The sequence below is a fragment of the Dicentrarchus labrax genome, unplaced genomic scaffold (genome assembly GCF_905237075.1).
Source record: "Dicentrarchus labrax unplaced genomic scaffold, dlabrax2021, whole genome shotgun sequence".
In the NCBI taxonomy this organism is placed as follows: domain Eukaryota; kingdom Metazoa; phylum Chordata; class Actinopteri; family Moronidae; genus Dicentrarchus; species Dicentrarchus labrax.
Genome location: NW_026136719.1, coordinates 35,718,150 through 35,738,517, shown reverse-complemented (window position 1 = coordinate 35,738,517; position 20,368 = coordinate 35,718,150). Strand labels below are relative to the sequence as shown.

General features: G+C 39.4%; 2 protein-coding genes across 2 annotated transcripts; one reads left to right on the top strand and one right to left on the bottom strand.

Annotated features, from left to right (window-relative positions):
- Positions 1-524: 524 nt before the first annotated feature.
- atp6v1b2 (ATPase H+ transporting V1 subunit B2) lies at positions 525-11,345 on the bottom strand. The gene is made up of 14 exons (XM_051378527.1): positions 11,119-11,345; positions 10,079-10,134; positions 9,667-9,765; positions 8,114-8,207; positions 7,840-7,917; positions 7,559-7,698; positions 6,475-6,576; positions 5,683-5,780; positions 4,809-4,932; positions 4,560-4,710; positions 4,398-4,480; positions 3,675-3,779; positions 3,423-3,552; positions 525-2,434 (listed from the first exon to the last, which is right to left on the bottom strand). Exons 1-14 carry the CDS (start codon positions 11,279-11,281, stop codon positions 2,298-2,300), a joined length of 1,560 nt encoding a protein of 519 aa, XP_051234487.1. The 5' UTR covers positions 11,282-11,345; the 3' UTR covers positions 525-2,297.
- Positions 11,346-11,818: 473 nt separating this feature from the next.
- LOC127351211 (septin-2-like) lies at positions 11,819-19,601 on the top strand. The gene is made up of 4 exons (XM_051378526.1): positions 11,819-11,939; positions 15,430-15,733; positions 16,620-16,668; positions 17,699-19,601. The coding sequence occupies exons 2-4, from the start codon at positions 15,439-15,441 to the stop codon at positions 18,975-18,977; spliced, it is 1,623 nt and encodes a 540-aa protein (XP_051234486.1). The 5' UTR covers positions 11,819-11,939; positions 15,430-15,438; the 3' UTR covers positions 18,978-19,601.
- Positions 19,602-20,368: the final 767 nt, after the last annotated feature.

Here is a 20,368-nt window from a genome sequence, read left to right as displayed (position 1 = left end):
TGACCCCTTGTGTTTTGGTGCAGAGCAAAACGATAACTAGCTAGCAGGGTTGGAAGAGTTGCTTTAAAAATGTAACCTCATACAATTACTAGTTACCTGCACAAAAGGTAGTCAGTAAATATCATAATATTAAAGTAACGTAACTTGATTACTTTGGATTTTTGGACGTGACCTCAGAAAAGAAAATGCAAACCAAGATTTTTAGCAGAAACATTTTTTAAGATAGGAATATATATATATATATATATATATATATATATATGTTTATCTTTTAACCATCTTCAAAATGCCTTTTCAACATAGATTAGATATAGCATATCTAAGTACAGGAAAGGAGGAAGTAAGGAACTAAGGAAGCTAAGGAAAGGTCAGCTAAAGCTAGGCCAGAAATATTTAGAGACAGTGATGTATTAATTGAGATAAGCCTTTTTATGGTTCTGTATTTCATGAATAAATATGAAATATATCTTTCCCAATAAATAACATTTATATGGTATTTTTGAAGCAGACACATAAACGTGATATTAAATGAGAGGCAGCAGCTTTTATTTCATGTAATATTTGAGGCACCAACAGGAAACATTCAACAACAATGCATGCAAGCATTAATACGTCATTAATACATCCAGTGCACACACTGCGGAAACAGAAACACATCATTTAAAGACATTTCAAGGCTGAAAGTAGAGAACCTAAACACATTCACAGTAAACGTGAATCATCACTTCAATTTTAGCGTTAGAATAAAAGAATGTAAAGAAAGAACAGCAACATCAAACATTAATGAATGGACGAACCACACAGCTTCCTCAAACATCATCTTCGTTAATGTAATTCCCTCTCCTCGCTCTCCCTTTACAGACATGGCTTTCTTAAAAAGTATCAAAGCTAGTGTCAAGTGCAAAAATCCCATTCTTCCAAACAAGGCCTTGTACCTTGAGGCAGTACATGACAGTCTGTCACAATCATATGGCGTGTACAAGGACAGGAAATGTGCGCTGACCGCCAAAAGAAAACATTTTAATGAGCACACGCGCCTGTCATCAAGCTTTTAAGTTCACTCGGGTGAATCTGTTTTTAAAAAATTAGCTGCAGTAGGTTTAGACAGATAAAGCTTTATTCTTTCCTGTAAAGAACAAACAGCAGGGGGTTTATTTGGAGGGTTTTTGAGTTTTCCATGAGCTTCACGAGACTGATATGTTTTATATCTCTGAATAGTTTCTGATAAAATAAATCTTTTCTCCAGGTTTGAAGGAAAATAAACAAAGTTAAAGAGTAAGTGAACATCCCCTGAAAGGCTTGTTTACTGCCCTCCAGTGGTGAAAGTGCTCATTTTGCTGCAGTGACACACAGGTGTACTCCAGGACTCTGTGATGTCACTGTGCCGTTAACACCAGCCGTGTTTCCATCAACATATTTTTTTACTCATTTTGAAGAAAAGCTTAGAAAAATTAGAAAAATCTTTCAATGTCAGCAAAAACTAATGACTAATAACTGATGTAAATTAGCTGGTTAACTAACATTTTGCTAACATTAGCTTTCAGGTGTAACTAGCTATATAACTACTAACAACTGATGTAGATTAGTTGGCTTGTGTTTTGCTAACATTAGCTAATAATAGCTAATTAAGATGTGACTATATATATTTCACTTTTTTCTTTTAACCATCTTCAAAATGTGGTTGTCTTTTCAGCATAGATTAGCTTAGCATATAGCATATCTAAGTGCAGGAAAGGAGGAAGTTGACTGAGGCTTGCTCAACCGTGATTGGAGCACTGAGCAAAAAAGGAGGCGGGACTTTTACAGAGGTATAATAAGCATATTTCCCAAAATGTCGACCTTTCCCTGTAACATTGCTAATCTTATCTCTGAAGCGTGGAAAAGAAGGCAAGAAGGTGTTTACTGTGACTTCTCTGAATTTAGCCATTTGCTCTGTGGAAGTTATATAGATTTTTTTCTTTATTTTTGGACTTTGAGTTGTATCGTTGGATAATTATAGGCATGACACAATAATCAAAGTATCATCATCATCTTAATCACCCACACAGACACATTACTCCCTTCCTCTACATTCACACTGTAAACACATCTGTGCATGTCTGAGAGTTTTCCTCCCTGTGTTTCTGGTCGGTTAAGCAGGAATGGCGTGTTGGCAAGGCCACATGAATGTCACGAGTGTCAGGACGGTTACAGCATCACGTCGTATGTGACGGCACAACACTTTACAGCATGTGTGCAGTGAGGGTTCACTGAAACAGATGGAAGCGGCTGGTAGGGACACGGATGAGTGTGTTTGGTTAATGTTTGGCTTCTCGGGGGTAAAACTCAGCTAAGGTGCTCTGAGGGATCCTCTTCAGCATCTCTTTGGGGAAGATCCTCATGAGCTGCCATCCGATGTCCAGAGTCTCAAACACACTCCTGTTCTCGTAGGCACCTGGACACACACACACACGTAATATCAATAAATGGACTTGTTGATCCAGTGATAGTTGTAGATGGGTTTCTGCAGGATTCTCCAAGCCTCTAAAGATATTTTTAAACTACATAGAATCTAATTTTGTACCAGTTTCATGATCAAACCGGCCGAAGTATTGAAGTATATTCTCCCAGTAGCACCATTATGACCGTAGTTACATTACAACATAGGCCGACCCTATTCAGCTACAGACAGTTCAAGGAACTGGTTCGAGAACCAGAGCTGATCCTCCTGGTCCAAACTTCTCTTCCCAGTAGTTCCTGTTTGGAGCCTCGACTGCATTCATTCATTTCACTTGTTATCTTACCATCATGTTTTAATTAGGAGTTAAGTTTAAGTTGGCTATTATAATCTGAAATCTTGTAGTATTTTAATAGTATAATATGTATTTACATTTTTTTATTTCATTTTTAAAAAACATTTTCCTCTCTGTACCACTAGAGGGAGCTCACGTACCACCAGTTGTGCACATACAATACCAAGAACCTACATTAGTCTACATTAATTAGTTTTTCTCACCTCAGAATAATTTAAAATACATTAAAATTCATGTATTAATTATTATTATTAAATAATTATTAAAGTGTGCTATGATCAAAAGGAAAAAGAGCAAATCTTCACATTTGAGAAGCTTAAAACATGAAAAAGGATCAAAATTGCTACAAATACATTTGTCAGTTGAATAACTAATTAATGGTTTCAGTTGTACTTATTTTTCACAAAACATAATTTATAAACTCTTGGTATTTTTTGTGCAAAAAGTAACTGAAGCTAAATGTCGTGGAGTAGCATGAAAAGTACACTAATTGAGTTACATTTCACGACTGTTGGTCTCTCCCATAAACACTTCACTTATTGTTTATTGTTTTCAAATTTTCATGTGGATCTCAATTGTTGCATTCATTTTTCTGTCAATCATTCTCGCAGCTATCGTGCCCCACTGCACCTTGGGAGATGAAGTTTTTCTCAAACTTTGTCAGGAACTCCAGATAGAGCAGATCATCAGCAGTCAGAGCCTCCTCCCCGACCACTGCCTTCATGGCCTGGACGTCCTTCCCTATGGCATAACACGCATACTACACACACACACACACACACACACACACACACACACACACACACACACACACACACTCTTAGAGCAGGGTGGTAAAGGCGAGCATGTGCGGTATGAAACAGGAAGTGTGTGTGAACTCACAAGCTGGTTGGAAACATCAGAGTGGTCCCTGCGGGTCATTCCCTCGCCGATGGCAGATTTCATCAGACGGGAGAGAGACGGCAGCACGTTGATAGGAGGATAGATCTAAACCACAACATGATCAGTGATCAATAATCAGTAAGGAGGTACAAGTATAAAAACTACATCTCCTACAAATACAGTCAGGCACCAGCTGCTCGCACACGTCCCGTCCTGCATCCAGAGCGACGTAACTGGAGGGGGATTTAATTCCCACAATCCTCTGACAGTCCGTGTTGTTTTTTTTATTGTTTTTGTTAATACAGAAAGTCTTAAACAGAGAATCTGATCAATAATTCCCAAATCAAGACTAACCAGTTCCAGGTCAGGTGACATGTTAGGACCAACAACTAGGTACCAATACAAGTGCAAAGTTAACACCAACATCCCATAATAAGACTAACAAGTCAGAAAAATAAAGAAATACCCAGACCCAAGTCAGGGTGAACGTTTAGACCAACAATTACCAGGAAAAGTCCAAAGTCAAGACTAACAACTTAAGTCTCAAAAAAGGTGCAAAGTCAAAACCAACAAGTCCAAAGTCAAGTCACAAGTCAAGTCCCAAAGATTTTATTGAGTCTAAAGTCATGAGATTCTTGACTCCATGCGAGTCCACGTCTTGAGCATATATTGGGTATAAAATGGTATTTTGAGGCCTTACCTTTCCATGCTGGCCTTCATTACCTGTCTGTTGTGAAGTTGTCTGTCCACGTAGATTTGTCCCTCAGTGATGTACCCGGTCAGGTCAGGAATAGGATGAGTGATATCTGAGAGACACGAGAACACGCTGTAAGAACATTCATTATTATATCATTAGCATTATGAGTTGTGGTTGAGTGTGAGTACCGTCATTGGGCATGGTGAGGATGGGGATCTGGGTGATGGAGCCGTTACGTCCTTCTACTCTGCCAGCTCTCTCGTAGATGGTGGCCAAATCCGTGTACATGTAACCGGGGAAACCTCGCCGGCCCGGCACCTCCTCCCTGGCTGCAGACACCTGAGTTTGGATGAGTGTGACACAGGTGAGTAAATACACAATTTATTTCCAATTTCCTGTAGTCCTTTCAGAATAAAAGCACTGAAACAGCGACTGACCTCTCGGAGAGCCTCTGCATAGGAGCTCATATCAGTGAGGATGACGAGGACGTGTTTCTCACACTGATAGGCCAGATACTCTGCTGATGTCAGAGCTAAACGAGGCGTGATGATTCGCTCGATGCTGCAATAAAGAAGGAAGTTTAACCTATTTTTGCATTCTTCATTTTATTTCTGTCTGTTTTTATATAACTTAATGCTTAATATCTTCTATTGTAAACATCACAAAACCATGAATAATGGCCACATTTGAAGACTCTTGTACTATGTGTGTGATGTGAATAGCTGAATTTAATCATTTAACCATGCAAAATTAAGTTAAAATGAACTTTTGACATTTACAAACTTTATATTTTCTGATTCCTAGAGTAACAAATTCAAAAAGTTGGTATGTAAAAATACCCTTTCTAAGTCTCTTTCAAAGTAACCCTTTGGAACTTCCTTTCTGTACTTAGATATTGAAAAAACAACCAAATTGAAACTGGTTAAAATATAACTGACAGTTTGATATATAGTCACATCTTAGTTTAGCTAATGTTAATGTAATCTAGCTACCTGCTGCTAAGGCTTAATGCTCGCTTTCTGTCACCATTAGGAACTTAAGATGTGACATATCGCCATTTATTTGATCAAAATCTGAATCTGACTGAGGCTCTACTGTCATTGGAGTACTGAGCCAAAAGGGGCGGGACTTAAAAAGATCAATTAGTAAGAAGTGTATCAATCTGTCTGAAACTGAAAATTAAAACGGATAAAAAAAAACGACTTTATGATCATTCAGTTTCAGTGTCTGTTTATGTTTGGGCATCCAACATATTCCAAATGAAGTCTTTTCTAAGTAAAAAGAAGGGGATGGGTAAAAGGTCATACATACGTGGGGTCGTTGGCGAGGTTGAGGAACAAACAGACGTTGTCCATGGAACCGTTCTCCTCAAAGTCGGACTTAAAGAACCTGGCTGTCTCCATGTTCACCTGGTGGAAGAAGAGAAACTGCAAATCAGTAACTAACTTAACTTCATTAACCTTCATCATTTCTGTTTTCTCACACGGTCCTAGCTCAGAAAGTCATAAAGCACAATATTATATATGATAAAATATTGATTGGCAGTTGGGGTGTTAGTCAGTGTAGCTGATCTTTAAAGTTGCATCCATAATTTTTTTTGGCCTCTTTGTGTTGGCAAACTCCTAACCAGCAGAAACTGAGCAACGTTATAATGATTGGAGTTGTGTTTGTGTCCATGTGAAAGCAGCATTAATGTGTCCTTCAAGACAAACATAGGTTACGATGGCTCTGAGGGTTCCCAATGAAAAGAGACAGGGTTCATAACTGCAACCGTATGACCCAAAAAGGGTCAATAAGTAATGAACAGAAATGGTCACATCAGTGTTTTAAATGGGAAATTTCACAGCAAAATCAGTTAATAGCATTGGAATAGGAGTGATTAGTAAAAGTAAAGCCGTGGTTTTGTATCAAGTTAAACTTTGGAGAACTTTGACAAACAAATTTGTGCTGTTGACCAATAGGAAACCGTTCTGACAGACAGCTTCTACCTTTGAGGCCACAGAGAGCTAGAGAGTCCAAAATGGAAAAATTAGATGTGACTATATACTGTATGTTTCTTAGAAATTGTCGATTTGCTAGTTAAGAATAATCTTTAATTCTCACCCCCATGGCTGCAAATACGATGGCAAAGTTGTCCTCGCTGTAGTCCATCACGTCCTTGGACTTCCTCACCAAACCGGCCTGCCGACAGATCTGAGCTGCGATCTGAGGAGCGGAGGCAACGAGAATAGTTTGTAAAATATGATGTTTTGTTATAAACTTAACTACCCAACAGTTTAAACAACTACAGCTGAAACCATTAATCCAATAATCAATTAGTCCACTGACTGAAAATCTATGGTTCCAGATTTGCTGCTGAATAATTCTGAGGTTGGACTGTTGGTTGGACTCAACAAGCATTGTGAATGTGTTACTTTGAACTCTGGGTAATTGTGACAGCATTTATCAATAGTTTCATAATTTTTACAAAGCAAACAATCAATAGATTTATGCATTAATTCCCAGGAATTTTAATTTGTGTCGCAAATACATTCCCAGAATTTCTTCCGACTGCTAAATGCACAATTTACAAAGTATTGTTTTACTGATGATGAACGTATATCTCTCAACAGCTGCTTTACCTGTTTAAGAAAATATAATGTGCTCCAGAAACAGCAGTAAAAAAAGCTCAGGAACGTTTATTTATGCACAGATTTGCTCTTTCAACTGTGAGTTGCCATGATTCGTCAGTTTTTTGATCCCCAGAATAAAAGTTTGGGATTAATGAAGGAAATAATTATTAGTTACAGTCTTAATTAATTATTTTTTTAACATAAATGTATGAGTCATAATAATCTAATGATATCATATATAATAATACAACAGTCACACTTTAATTACATTTGACTGATTATACACACATACTTTTTCTAAAGTTTCAATGCAGGACTTTTACTTGTAATTTTTACAGTGTAGGGATTTTACTTAAATTAAGGATCCAAAAAAAAAGCTTTGTATGTTAATTAAATATAGTAAATTTAGATAAGATTCAGCCCTGAGGATCTGGCACACAGAACATATCGGTCAGGAAATTAATGGCTTTCTGTGTGTTTACATGTATTAATGTTATCTATATATGAGTGTGTGTGTGTGTGTGTGTGTGTGTGTGTGTGTGTGTGTGTGTGTGTGTGTGTGTGTGTGTGTGTACCTCATTGTGTGGAAGCCCTGCAGCAGAGAAGATGGGTATTTTCTGTCCTCTGGCGATGCTGTTCATGCCATCGATGGCAGATATTCCGGTCTGGATCATCTCCTCAGGGTAGATACGACACTGAGGGTTTATAGGCTGCCCTGTTGTATGAAAGCAACTATTAGAATCATACAGGATGGGTCAGATATTAAAATAAAGCCAACAGCAGGTTCCAGTTAGCAGCAATAACATTTGTTATTCTGCATTTATTGTAGTAATTCAGGCTGTAAACAACAACATACCCATTATGTCCAAGAAGTCTTCAGCCAGGACTGCTGGTCCCCTGTCGATGGGTTTACCAGATCCATTAAACACACGACCTGCACACACACACACACACACACACACACACACACACACACACACACACACACACACACACACACACACACACACAGATAAATATACCTGCCTTCAGTTTAGGATTTTCATGACAAAACAAATAAAACCTTCCTGTTAAACATGAATCTCTGACTCTGAATGAATGTGACACATTAATTATGTTGCACGTCGTACCCAACATGTCCTCAGAGACAGGTGTCCGTAAGATGTCTCCTGTAAACTCACAGCTCGTCTTCTTGGCATCGATACCTGACGTTCCTTCGAACACCTGCAGGGGGTAGAGTGGAGGAGCAAAGGACAGGACAGGAAATCCATCAGTAAACTACTAATGTTTATATTAATATTCCTTTTAAAACAAGTCTGTGTATGTGGACCACAAGAGAAAGGGGACTAACAGGGGACCAGGACCTTTGAGGAGCAGAGAGAAAGTATTATTATTTTCTCTGTTGTCTGAGTCTACAGCTGTGCCGCTCGACTCACTTTCATCTCCAAACAAATAAAACAATTAACCACCTTAAAGCTAAATCGAAGACAAACAAACACAATGGATCAGAATATGACTCACCCCAGAAGTAGAACAAAACCCAACTGATGTATTATACTCTTTAAATGATAAAATACCCACGTGGGTAAATGTCTTAACTTCACTTTAACAGAACTGTTCATACCGGACGAGCCCCCAATTTATCTCAGACTGACTGAACACAAAATATTACAGGAAACCAACAAGTTATATTTCTTATCTATCAGCTACCTGTTGTAGGCTCATGGACAAGAATATCAGTGACAACCAATGTTAAAATAGAGTCATTACAAGTGATCCTCTTGGGTAATGGTTACCAACCTGAGGTTCAGGATCCCCACTGGGGGTCGCCCAAAGCTTCACAGGGGGTCGTAAGACTTTCTTGAATTTAAGGGGTGTAAGGAAACTTAAAAAATACAAACACAGGCGGATATCTCAGCATTTTGTCTAATTCTTGAAGAAAACCGAATGAAATAATTTGCTTAGATATTATGTGTGATGATGAAGGAAAAAGGTTGGAAGCAGCACTCTAGTGTGCTAGTCGTACCCCTACAGTCCTGTCAGATGGACTCAAATACCCCTCCATCAACAATCATGTTCCAAATATGTTCACTGATTTTAAACTGGATCTTAATTAACTATTGACAATGTAAAAGTGGATGTTATTAGAATATTATACGCAGTTAAACTCTCAGTTTGTGGCACAAGCTCGATGTGTGAACCATTTGTCAATTTTTTATTTATTTAAGTTATTTTTGTTGGCTTTTTTGATAGTGACAGCTGTAGAGAGACAGGAAAGGTGGGTGGAGAGAGGGGGGGGGATGACACACAGCAAAGGGCCGCTTGTCGGATTCGAACCCGGGTCGCCAGCTCTACCAAGTGAGCTAACCTCCTAACTTCTTCAACAGCTTCTATTACTTTTAGTTTGACCATTTATACATTTTTTTTAAACAATCATTTATACATTTTTAAGCAAACCTTTTTTAACTATTAAGTTTAAATCCAACACCTGCAGTTCAGGTGTTGCAGCTGAAACAATATGTTGATATATTTTTTTAATTTAATTGTAATTTCTGATTTATTGAATTCCTCCACAATATTTTCCCGTACCCCCTGACAGCTGCAGAAGCACCCACTGGTAATCTAATATTTCACTCTGAACCACAAACATCAACCCATCCAACAGTGGTTGAGATTCGGGTACCTGAACCACAGCTTTGGAGCCAGTGACCTCCAGAACCTGCCCACTCCTCTTGGTACCATCAGGCAGCGTGAGATGGACGATCTCTGCGTACCTCGGGAACTGTTGGAGAGAAACAGGAAGCGTCAGTTACAGGAAAGACCAGAGAGATATGAGTTAGAGGGCAATTAGATTATTTAATGGAGCTACAGGGTGGGAGCACTGCACTGAGAGTAACAGCCAGTAGGGTAAAATATTTTATTGGGATTCAGTCCTTTGTCTCCATATATTCCATCTAGAATGGATGAAAGTGTAATATCTGCACTGTGACACATTATATTGAATCTGTCTCATGAGAACTGAGGGTCCTGAAAAAATCAGAGAAAGAAAATATGAATACAGACGTGAGTCATCTGAGATCTGTAGTCATTCTTACCTTCACCTGATCCAAAATCACCAGCGGACCATTGACTCCAGACACCGTTTTATAGGCTGAGGATGCAGAAAACAGAAATACAAACACAAGTGTCAGCAGAGGGCAGACCGGCCGTTAGCAGACTCCATTTATAAACTAATGTTAGGTAGTGTTGCCCACTGTTGGCACTGTAGGGAAGTGGAGAGAGAAGGCAATCGGGAACATAAAGGTCACAACCTTTGACCCTCATCCCTACATAGAGACACATAGAGATCAGTCCACAGGCACACACACTGACTCACACTGAGACATCTTACATATGGAATGAATCAGTCTTTAGAGGGAACAATCATCCTCTCTGAGGTTTATCTCAGGCTCAGCTGTGTGAATTATACTTGTGATGTTACTGAGGACAATATTTCTGGCTAAGCTTCAGGCAGAAGCATTGGGAAGCTGCAGAGTGTATTTATATATATATCCAACTGAGGCCCACACACATTCATGCTACACAGAAATTCAACAACTGAGTGAAGAGCTGCTGCAAACCAGGATTATTTTCATTATCAGCTCATCATTTGGACTCTAAAATGTCTGAAAATCCTGAAAAATGCAACTTTAACAAGTTTAACTCTCTAAACTAAATCAACACATATAATTAAATGATCTGTTATGGACACATTTTATTTGACTGGCTTAAGTTAAATGTATTAGTATTAATTAGTAAAAAGATGATTTCCAATACCACCTTTAGATATTTATTCAGTGCTATACTAATGTGCCACAATAATAGTTTAGAGTTAAAATATATTGATTTTATTATCTGCTTAAGAAACAAACAAATACTGAGAGAAGATGCAACCAGTGAGGCTCTTTTTGCTCCATAAAAGGAAATGAATGTCTAATTATTGAATCTTATTGTTTGTTCTGTTTACTAATCGATATATCTAATCGATGCACACACAGGTGATCAGGAGGAAGTAATATTATATTCATATCTTTATCTCTATATGTTATAAAGCAGTGTGATTAGATGATATCGATCACAGATATTGAGGACTCACTGAGGCGGGGCTGGGAGATATAGTCCCTCTTCACGGCCATCACATGCTCCCGGGAGGCGGCGGTGGAGGCCGGGGCGGCGGCCGGAGGTCTGCTCCCGCTGACGGCCGAGGACAGCTCGCTCATGGCCCCGTTCACCATCCCTCTGAGCGCCTTCATCGCCATGTTTCCACCTGCAGCACCGCAGCGGCGTCCGAGTCGTGACAGCCCCGGCGCATGCGCAGTGGGCGCAGCAGCTGCAGACTCTGACAGTCTAACGGACTGCTACCAAAGAAAAGAAAAGAAAAGAAAAGAGCGGCTGACTGTGCGGTTGTGCTCCCAGTACAGACTGCTGCCCGCACTGTGAGGAAGAAAGGCAGCTTCAACAAGAGAGAGATGTTCTCCATTACTGTTCTTATAGAGTCAATGTGGAAAACTCGTTCTTATGAGTTTGTATGTAAGGTTTAAATATAGATATTTATATGTAAGGTTTATATATAAGTTTATATTTAAGGTGTATAAGTTAGGTATATGTGTATTTTAACATTAAAGCATGTGAACCTATTATAGTAGACCCCCAAAACAAGTATGAAGCTGAAAGTGAGCATTATATGGCCTCTTTAAAGTCACAAACACTTTATTCTGCAGGAATGGCCCCTGGATCCGCCTACTGGTCCATAGATCTGTATCTTCTCACACTGGACACACCTATTTCCTTTTTCTTCCACTTTTGTTTGCAGCTCTTACATAGGGAAGTTTCAGTGTGGATATACTGAATATTCTTGCAGTTTACAAGCTTACAACTATTTCCATTACATCAGGATATTGTGTTGTCAGTAACAAGGTAAGGCTGATTGAAGGTATTGTCTCAGATATGTTCAGTATTAACATTTTGTGTTGGCAGTAAACAGTCTTCAGATGCACTTCCTCATTATGCTGCTAAACAAGTAAACATACTGTAATACAGGCAGCATTATGTATGTGATAATGGAGATTAGAGACTACAGTAATAATCTGGCAGCAGCTTCACAAGAAAAGTACTGTATTTTTACAGTTTCTTACTGTATTTTAGATTTACGGTGTATACTACAAATAACATTGCTGTTCAGTATTGTATTCTTGGTCAAAGTTTTGTCAGTAAATTACTGTATATTTGCAGTAAGCAAAAGGTTTTACAGTGCACCTGTATTTAAAGAATGCTACTCTAGTAATAACAATAATAATAATAATAACGAATAAACTACTAAGAGACAATATTCCATATGTACTTTTTCATATATTTATATATAGAAACATATCACAGTAACTTATACACACTAGTTAAACTAAACTAATAGACTTAGACTTTATTTGTCATATAGATTTTCATCAAAATGAAATTTCGTTACAATAGCACAACAGGAATAGAGGAGAGGCAGTATGTACAGTCAAAAAATAGATATCCAAATATCAAACTTTTTAATATAAAAAAAGAGAAGAGAAACCCATAGATAATATATATTGCACAATTTTTGTTGCCAATGTAAAATAACTTTTGTATATAATACAAATAAGAAAAATACGATAAATATATCTTTTGTATAAAAATAAAAAATAAAAATAACGCAATATACAGATAATATTAAGATAAATATAGGATAGCTTAGTTCTTTGTAGGTGTATGGGTGAGGAGGGGGAGAGAAGGGGGAATGGTTATACAGTGTTCAGCAGTCTTATGGCATGTGGAAAGAAGCTGTTGTTGAGTCTGGCTGTTCTGCTCCGCAGGCTGCGGAGTCTCCTGCCAGAGGCCAGCAGTGAGAACAGTCCATGGTGGGGGTGGGAGGGGTCACTAATGATGTTTTGAGCCCTGGTCAAACAGCGTTTCTTTGCAATGTCCTGGAGGGAAGGAAGTGAAGTCCCAGTAATTTTCTCCGCTGTCCTCACCACCCTCTGTAGACTTTTCCAGTCAGAGGCACTACAGGCCGCCGACCAGACTGAGATGCAGTTGATCAGGATGCTCTCTATAGTTCCTCTGTAGAAGGTGGTGAGAATGGGAGCGGGTAGATGCACTCTCTTCATCCAGCGCAGAAAGTGCATATGCTGCTGGGCCCTCTTTAAAAGGATGCCAGTGTGGTTTGACCAGTTGAGAGAGTCCGTTATCTGCACCCCCAAGAACCTGGTACTGCTGACGATCTCCTCTGCTGAGTCGATGATGAGAGGAGTGTGGCTGCGCTGGTCCACAATGATCTCTTTTGTTTTTGAGACATTCAAGATCAGGTTGTCGGTTCCACACCAGTCTGCCCTGTGCTGAATCCAAGGGGGGCCAGTTTACTTATCAGATGTTGTGGTATGATGGTGTTGAACGCAGAGCTGAAGTCCAGGAACAGCATCCGCACATGTGGGTTTTTCCCTTCCAGATGCTCTAGGCTCCAATGGAGTGTAGAGGAGATGGCGTCCTCTGTGGAGCGGTTGGGATGATAAGCAAACTGGTACGGGTCGAATGTTGGGGGGAGTCTGGAAACCATGTGGTCCTTTACCAGCCTCTCGAAGCACTTCATCATGATAGGTGTGAGTGCTACTGGGTGGTAGTCATTGAGGGAGGAGGTTGTGTTCTTTTTGGGTACCGGTACAATCATGGCAGTCTTGAAGCAGGATGGTACCACAGCCTGCTGCAGTGAGATGTTAAAAATGTCTGTGAGAACCCCAGCCAGCTGGTCAGCACATTCCTTAAGCACCTTTCCTGGTATGTTGTCAGGGCCAGCTGCTTTAACCTTCCTCAGGGTTCTCCGGACATCAGCTGGGTCGAGGCAGAGTGTCTGCTCATCTGGGCGCGGAATGGATTTTGTTGCTGTGGTGGTGTTTAGTTCCTCGAACCTCCCAAAGTACTCGTTTAGCTCATTGAGTAAGCTGGTGTTGTTCTCACAGGAAGAGGGTGGGGCCTTGTAGTCAGTAATGGCTTGGATGCCCTGCCACATCCGTCTGGGGTTAGTGGGGTCATTGAAGAAATCCTGTACTTTTTGTCCATGAGCGCGCTTAGCTAATCTTATAGCTCAGTTCAGGTTGGCTCTAGCTGTTTTCAGAGCCACCGTGTCACCAGAGTTGAAAGCGTTGTTCCTTGCTTTCAGCCTTGCGCGTACCTCACTCGTCATCCAGGGTTTCTCATTGGCCCGTGTGGTGATGTTTTTGACCACGCTAACAACCTCCATGCATTTCTGGATGTATCCAGACACAGACTCAGCATACTCCAGGATGTCCTCAGCAGCTGACTTAAACATGTCCCAGTCTGTGTGCTCGAAACAGTCCTGTAATGCTTCCATGGCTCCTGCAGACCAAACCCTCACCTGTTTCACAGTAGGCTTATTCCTGATCAGTAGAGGCTTGTACGGCTCAACTTACCCCGCTCCTATGCTCAACTTACCCCATACACGAAGTAAGTTGAGCCACAAGACCACTTTTCTTGGACAAGGTATATTATCGAAACAGTTATGTTTACACTCATTCTGTTTGTTTGAAGGGATGCACAACATCCTGAAATATATGCAGATATATTAGTTAGCAACAAAACTATGATTGCCTTGATGTAGTGATCCTAAATATGAAAAATGGCTCATCTTACCCCACTCTCCCCTATTACAAATATTAGCATTAACTTTCTAATAATAGACCCAGGGCCATTCTTTACACAAATCAAAGTTTCAGTTAAGTTTGTGTGTTCTGCCATCTAGCTGTGGACAGTTGTAGTGACTGACAGCAGCATGTGTAGTTGGACTGATGATGTTAGGCTGTTACTGATGAAGGTACCTTATATGGAGGAGATCTTTGCATCATTCAAATTCTACCTGTTGGACATTTGTTATGACAATATCCAGAAATAGAGAGAAAACTGAGAGACTGTTTGCCACATTTAAGTGATGTACTGTGTAATACTACGGTACTAGCTAGCTATCATTATCAATCAAGAGTTGCACTGGCATTGACTAGTTAAAAAAATAATAGAATAATAGATATTCAATATTATTTCATTAATTGTCTGGCATAAAGATCTTGGTCCTTCCCTTGGTCTGCAGGATATCTTGTCCAGTGTATAGTCTCAGACACTCCTCATGAAGTAAAAGCTTGTGTGTTTCACATTCAGTTTTCTTACAAAGTTGAAGGTTGCCACTATTGTTGGAGCAGCTGATAACTGCACAGCTGCTTCACCATTTCATAGACATTGTTGTAAAAAGTAATGTTACACAGAAATTTAAGAGAAGAGGAGAAAATTGTAAATTTCTTGTAAATTGAAATTGTTTGCTTTGCTTTGCTCAACTCTTCCTCCTTGTTCAGCATCATGTTTTATTTATTCTTTTTTACAGTGATGAATCATGTCAAAGGGGGGGGCATGGTCTGTTAGAGAGGTGCTGCTGAAGACACTGGAAGATTTGGGAGATGAAGATTTTAAGAAGTTCAAGTGGTTCCTGCAGGACTCTGACATCCTGGGAGACCTCGGAGTCATCCCAAAGTGTGAACTGGAGAAAGCAGACAGGAAGGACACAGTGGATAAAATAATCCAGAAGTATAACCAGCAGTCTGTAGAGGTAGTGAAGAAGATTCTAGAGAAGATCAACAGGGCTGATCTGGTGGAGACATTGTCATCAAGCTTCAGAACAGCAGAACGAGGTAAGCTGCAAGAAGACCAAAACATAAAACTGAACGATCGCAGAAGTTCTTTGAGATATTTATATGAATATTTTGAATATCTCAAGGTTTTATAGTAGAAATGTGGAGTATGATTGATAGATAGATCCTTTATTTATCCCGAGTGAAATTCAGGCATAAATAAAGTATCTATCTATCTATCTATCTATCTATCTATCTATCTATCTATCTATCTATCTATCTATCTATCTATCTATCTATCAATCATACTGTACATTTCCACTATAAAACCTTGAGATATTCAATATATTCATATAAATATCTCAATATGAGTCCCCAGCATTTAGAAACTGCCAGAGGCTAACATAAATTGAGAAATTTGTACAATTAGCATTAATAAACATAATCACCTATATGGACAATATTTGAGCAACTGTTTGGCTGATTTGGACAAAATAGGGGGTTTGGGGGTTTTTGCTGAATCCATTTCTGACATTTTCAAAATTAAAAATGTATCTATTTAAAATAACTTCAACATTTGGTTTTACTGTGGGTCCTCTATCATGTTGAATGCTAGATGTTACTGAATCCTACACACTGAACCTTTAAATCTAAAATTTCTCTTGAGCAGTTTGCTAAATATGGACCTGTAGCTTTTATCTGTCTTTGTCCACATTCAGAAGCAAGTTAAAACATTTTCTATTTTTCGATTCATGAACAAGCTTATTTAGCTTAGTTACCATGTCTGACTGCATGTGGTTTATGTTATTTTGTGGATAGTGTTTTTTCTTCTGTATATATGTGTTCTAAATGTTCCTTGTGGCTGTACTCATTATAATATAAAGCACATGAATTGACTTGTAATCTTAAAAAAACATGTTTGACAAGACAAAATCTTCTGTTTCAGAAGAGGCTCTGCTGCGACCTCCAGTGGTCAAAGCCACTAAAGATGCTCAGTAAGTGGATTGAATCACGTGTTTCCAGCTTCTCATTGAGTAATAAATAACATATGGTGTGTGTTTTCAGTCTGTCTTACCAGCAGCAGTTGAATTTCATCAGTTGCGTAAGAAGAGAGTGGTCTTTAACTGAAACAACTGCTTTGCCTCTTGTATTAAGGCTGATAGTATGCAGGAAAGGCTGTAGGACAGTGACAGCTCTGAACAGACTCACTGAGAGTGACCTGTTAATCAAAAGGTAGCCCCGCCCCATAAGCATAAGCTGCTTCTATTTTACTATAATTTACTAAATGAACATCATGCTGTGTGGAAGAAGACTGAAACTAGAGACTGAGACCATAAACTCATCAGGAAACTGTTTACTGAGCTCATAATTACAGTGTAAATCAGCTTATTCTCCATTAGAGTGAATGGGATTGCAGTGTTATTGTAGCAAATGGAGCTCCCCCTGCTGGAATTTACATAGAATGTAGGTTTTAAGACACTTCTGTATTGGCTTCACTTTTCAAACCCAGAAGCTCTGTCCATTTATATATATATATATATATATATATATACACTGTCGATGGTGTGAACACATCTTAAGACTGAGAGCTGGACTGATTTGTAATTGCTAATCAATTTGAACAGTGAGTTTTGATTGAACTTATTAACTTTTTCTACAGGATTGTTAACATCTCATCAATTTATAAAGACAGTGCAGAGAAGCTAATACAGGAGAGATGTGATCTCTTTTCCTAGTTCCTGTCAGTACTCGTGCTTGGAGCGTCTTAATGGACTTATTTGAGCAGCCTGATAATAAAGAGTTGCAGTAATCCAGCCTAGGAGTAACAAATGCATGGATTAGTTCTTCTGCATCTGTCTGTGACAGGATGACATTGTACGCTTAACGTTGCACGTCAGCATGTATATAGAAAATTCCTTTAGTTTTATTATATTTATTTTGATGTAGCTTTTAACAATGAATAGAAAATAAATGAAGGCTAATATTTATAAAATTTAATGTGTACATTATCTACTTTTTCTACAGGAAGAATAACACCTCACTGAAATATGAAAATATCATCTCTAAAAGTGCTCTGATCCAATCAGGATCTCCCACTGTCTACCAGCTGAAACCAAACAAAAAGAAGTTTGGAACTTGGACAGGAATAACTGTTGGAGAAAAAGACCCTGCAAAGACAAACAGAACCATTTTACTTGTTGGTGAAACAGGAACAGGAAAATCTACTCTGATCAACACTCTGGTCAACTACACCATGGGAGTGAAGTGGGAGGACGATGTCTGGTTTCAGATCGTAGAGGACGAGAAGAGAAGTCAGTCAGAGAGTCAGACATCAGATGTGATCGTTTATCAGATCTTTGGTTTTGAAGATAAAACTCTGCCCTACTCTCTGACCATCATCGATACTCCTGGATACGGAGATACCAGAGGGATTGAACACGATGTCATCGTCAGTCACAACTTATTAGACTTGTTCCGCTCAGAGGACGGAGTCCATGAGATCAATGTAGTGGGTCTGGTGCTGAAAGCTACTGAGAACCGAGTGAGTGACCGACTGAGGTACATCTTTGATTCAGTTCTGTCTCTGTTTGGAAAAGATATGGAGATGAACATTGTTGCCCTCATCACTTACTCAGATGGAAGATCACCTAAAAATGTCCTGAAAACCCTCGAGGCTGCAAAAATTGAGTTTGCAAAAGATAAAAATAATCAGCCTGTTCACTTCCTGTTCAATAACTGTCAGGATGAAGACAGGACAGAGGACACAGATGTCCTTAAACATGCAGCTAAAACATCAACAAAAGGACTGAGACAGTTCACAGACTTTCTGGAAAAAATTGATCCTCAAAAGCTGAGGAGAACTGTAAAGGTTCTAAATGAACGAATCACACTGACAGCCTGCGTCCAAAACCTGAAGGAGAGAGTTGAGTTTATTGAACTGAAACAGAAAGAACAACAGACTCAGGGAGAAATGAAGACAAATGAACAAGAGAAGAAGAAGAATGAGAAGTTCACTGTAGAAGTTGATGAGGTCTACAAAGTTAAAGAACCTATTGATGGTTGGTGGTGGGGGTTGATGTTTTATGAAGCAGCTGTCTGCTGTAAAGTCTGTGAAGAGAACTGTCACTATCCTGGATGTACAGTGGCCTGGAGTCCCGGACAGTGTGAGGTCATGAAAGATGGTCGCTGCACTGTTTGTACCAGGAAGTGTCCTGTATCAGATCATGTGAAAGATAGGTGGATCTATGTGACCAAGACAAGAAAAGTTCAGCAGACCCAGAGAGAAGTGAAAGAGAAGTATTAAAAGAACAAGACAGAAAGTGAGAGCAGGTTGAGCCTTTTGGAAAATCTAAAGAAGGAAACAGAAGAACTTCAGAAAGATAAAGATCAGTGGTTGGAAGAGTCCTTCCAGCATGTTGTCAAACTGGAGCAGATCGCCCTGAATACTGATTCACTGTCCACTCTTGTCCACTTGGACTTCCTGATTGAGAAGATGAAGGAGAAAGGAGACACAGAGAAGGTCCAGAAACTGGAAGAGATGAAAAGACGAGTGGATAAAGGAACCAGAGCAGTGCTGAGGTACAAACAGCAGCGATGCTGAAGTAGGTTAACAACATGATCATCAGCAGAAAGCTGTTTAGAAGATCTACACTGTTGATACAAATGTTTAAACATCACAAAATGTTTTTCATTCTATTTCTGTTAAGTATGATGTTGATGTAATAACTACAGAAGAAAATGTGGTATGTAATAACTTTTAGTTACTTCACTGTACAGTTCTGATCCGTGTAGTCAGGATTTGTTGAGAACATAGGCCTACACTAAGTATTATGTTACAGAAAAAATAATCTAATTTTACTATTAACTGCTATCCTGAATGTCAATGAACCTTTAAACTCAATAAAGTTTTATTTCTGTTTACCATAAAGATCTGTTACTGCATTATCTTTGATTAATGATCAGTATTAATAATACATAATATAATATCCCTGAGAAAAGTATCAGTGTAGCTTCTGACTGTGACCACTAGATGGCAGTGCTAACCACAAGCTCTATTGCAGGTGGGGAATGTATATGTGGTGATAGTGGGGCAACCATACCTGTATTTCTCCTCTTTTTTGGGTTTCCTCTTCATCTCCAACATACAGACCCTGTCACTGTACAGCTGTATCCATACAGCACCTCATACAACCCCACTTCAAAAAACCCTTCAATGTCCACTATGACTTCTGTGTGGACTGCAATGTCCCAGCTCGGACTGTAACTTGTTATGCTAACAATAAACCTTGGATCACTAAGAACATTAAGGCCATCCTGAATGAGAAGAAGAGGGCATTCAGAGATGGCAATCGTGATGAGGTGAGGAGAGTACAGGGGGTACTCAAACTTAAAATCAGGGAGGCTAAAGACAAGTATAGGAGAAAGCTGGAGAATAAACTCCAGCGAAACAACATGAGGGATGTGTGGAGTGGCATGAGAACCATCACTGGGTTCCAGAAGACTGGTGGCATGGGGTTGGAGGGCCATGTGGACCGGGCCAATGAACTGAACCTATTTTTCAATAGGTTTGATACTGCGGCCCATCCCCCACAAGTCTCTGCTGCTGGCTACCCAACAACTGCCACTTTATCTCCCCCTACTCCTCCTCCTTACAGACCCCTTGTCTGCTCCTCACCATCTCAATTCACACCCACC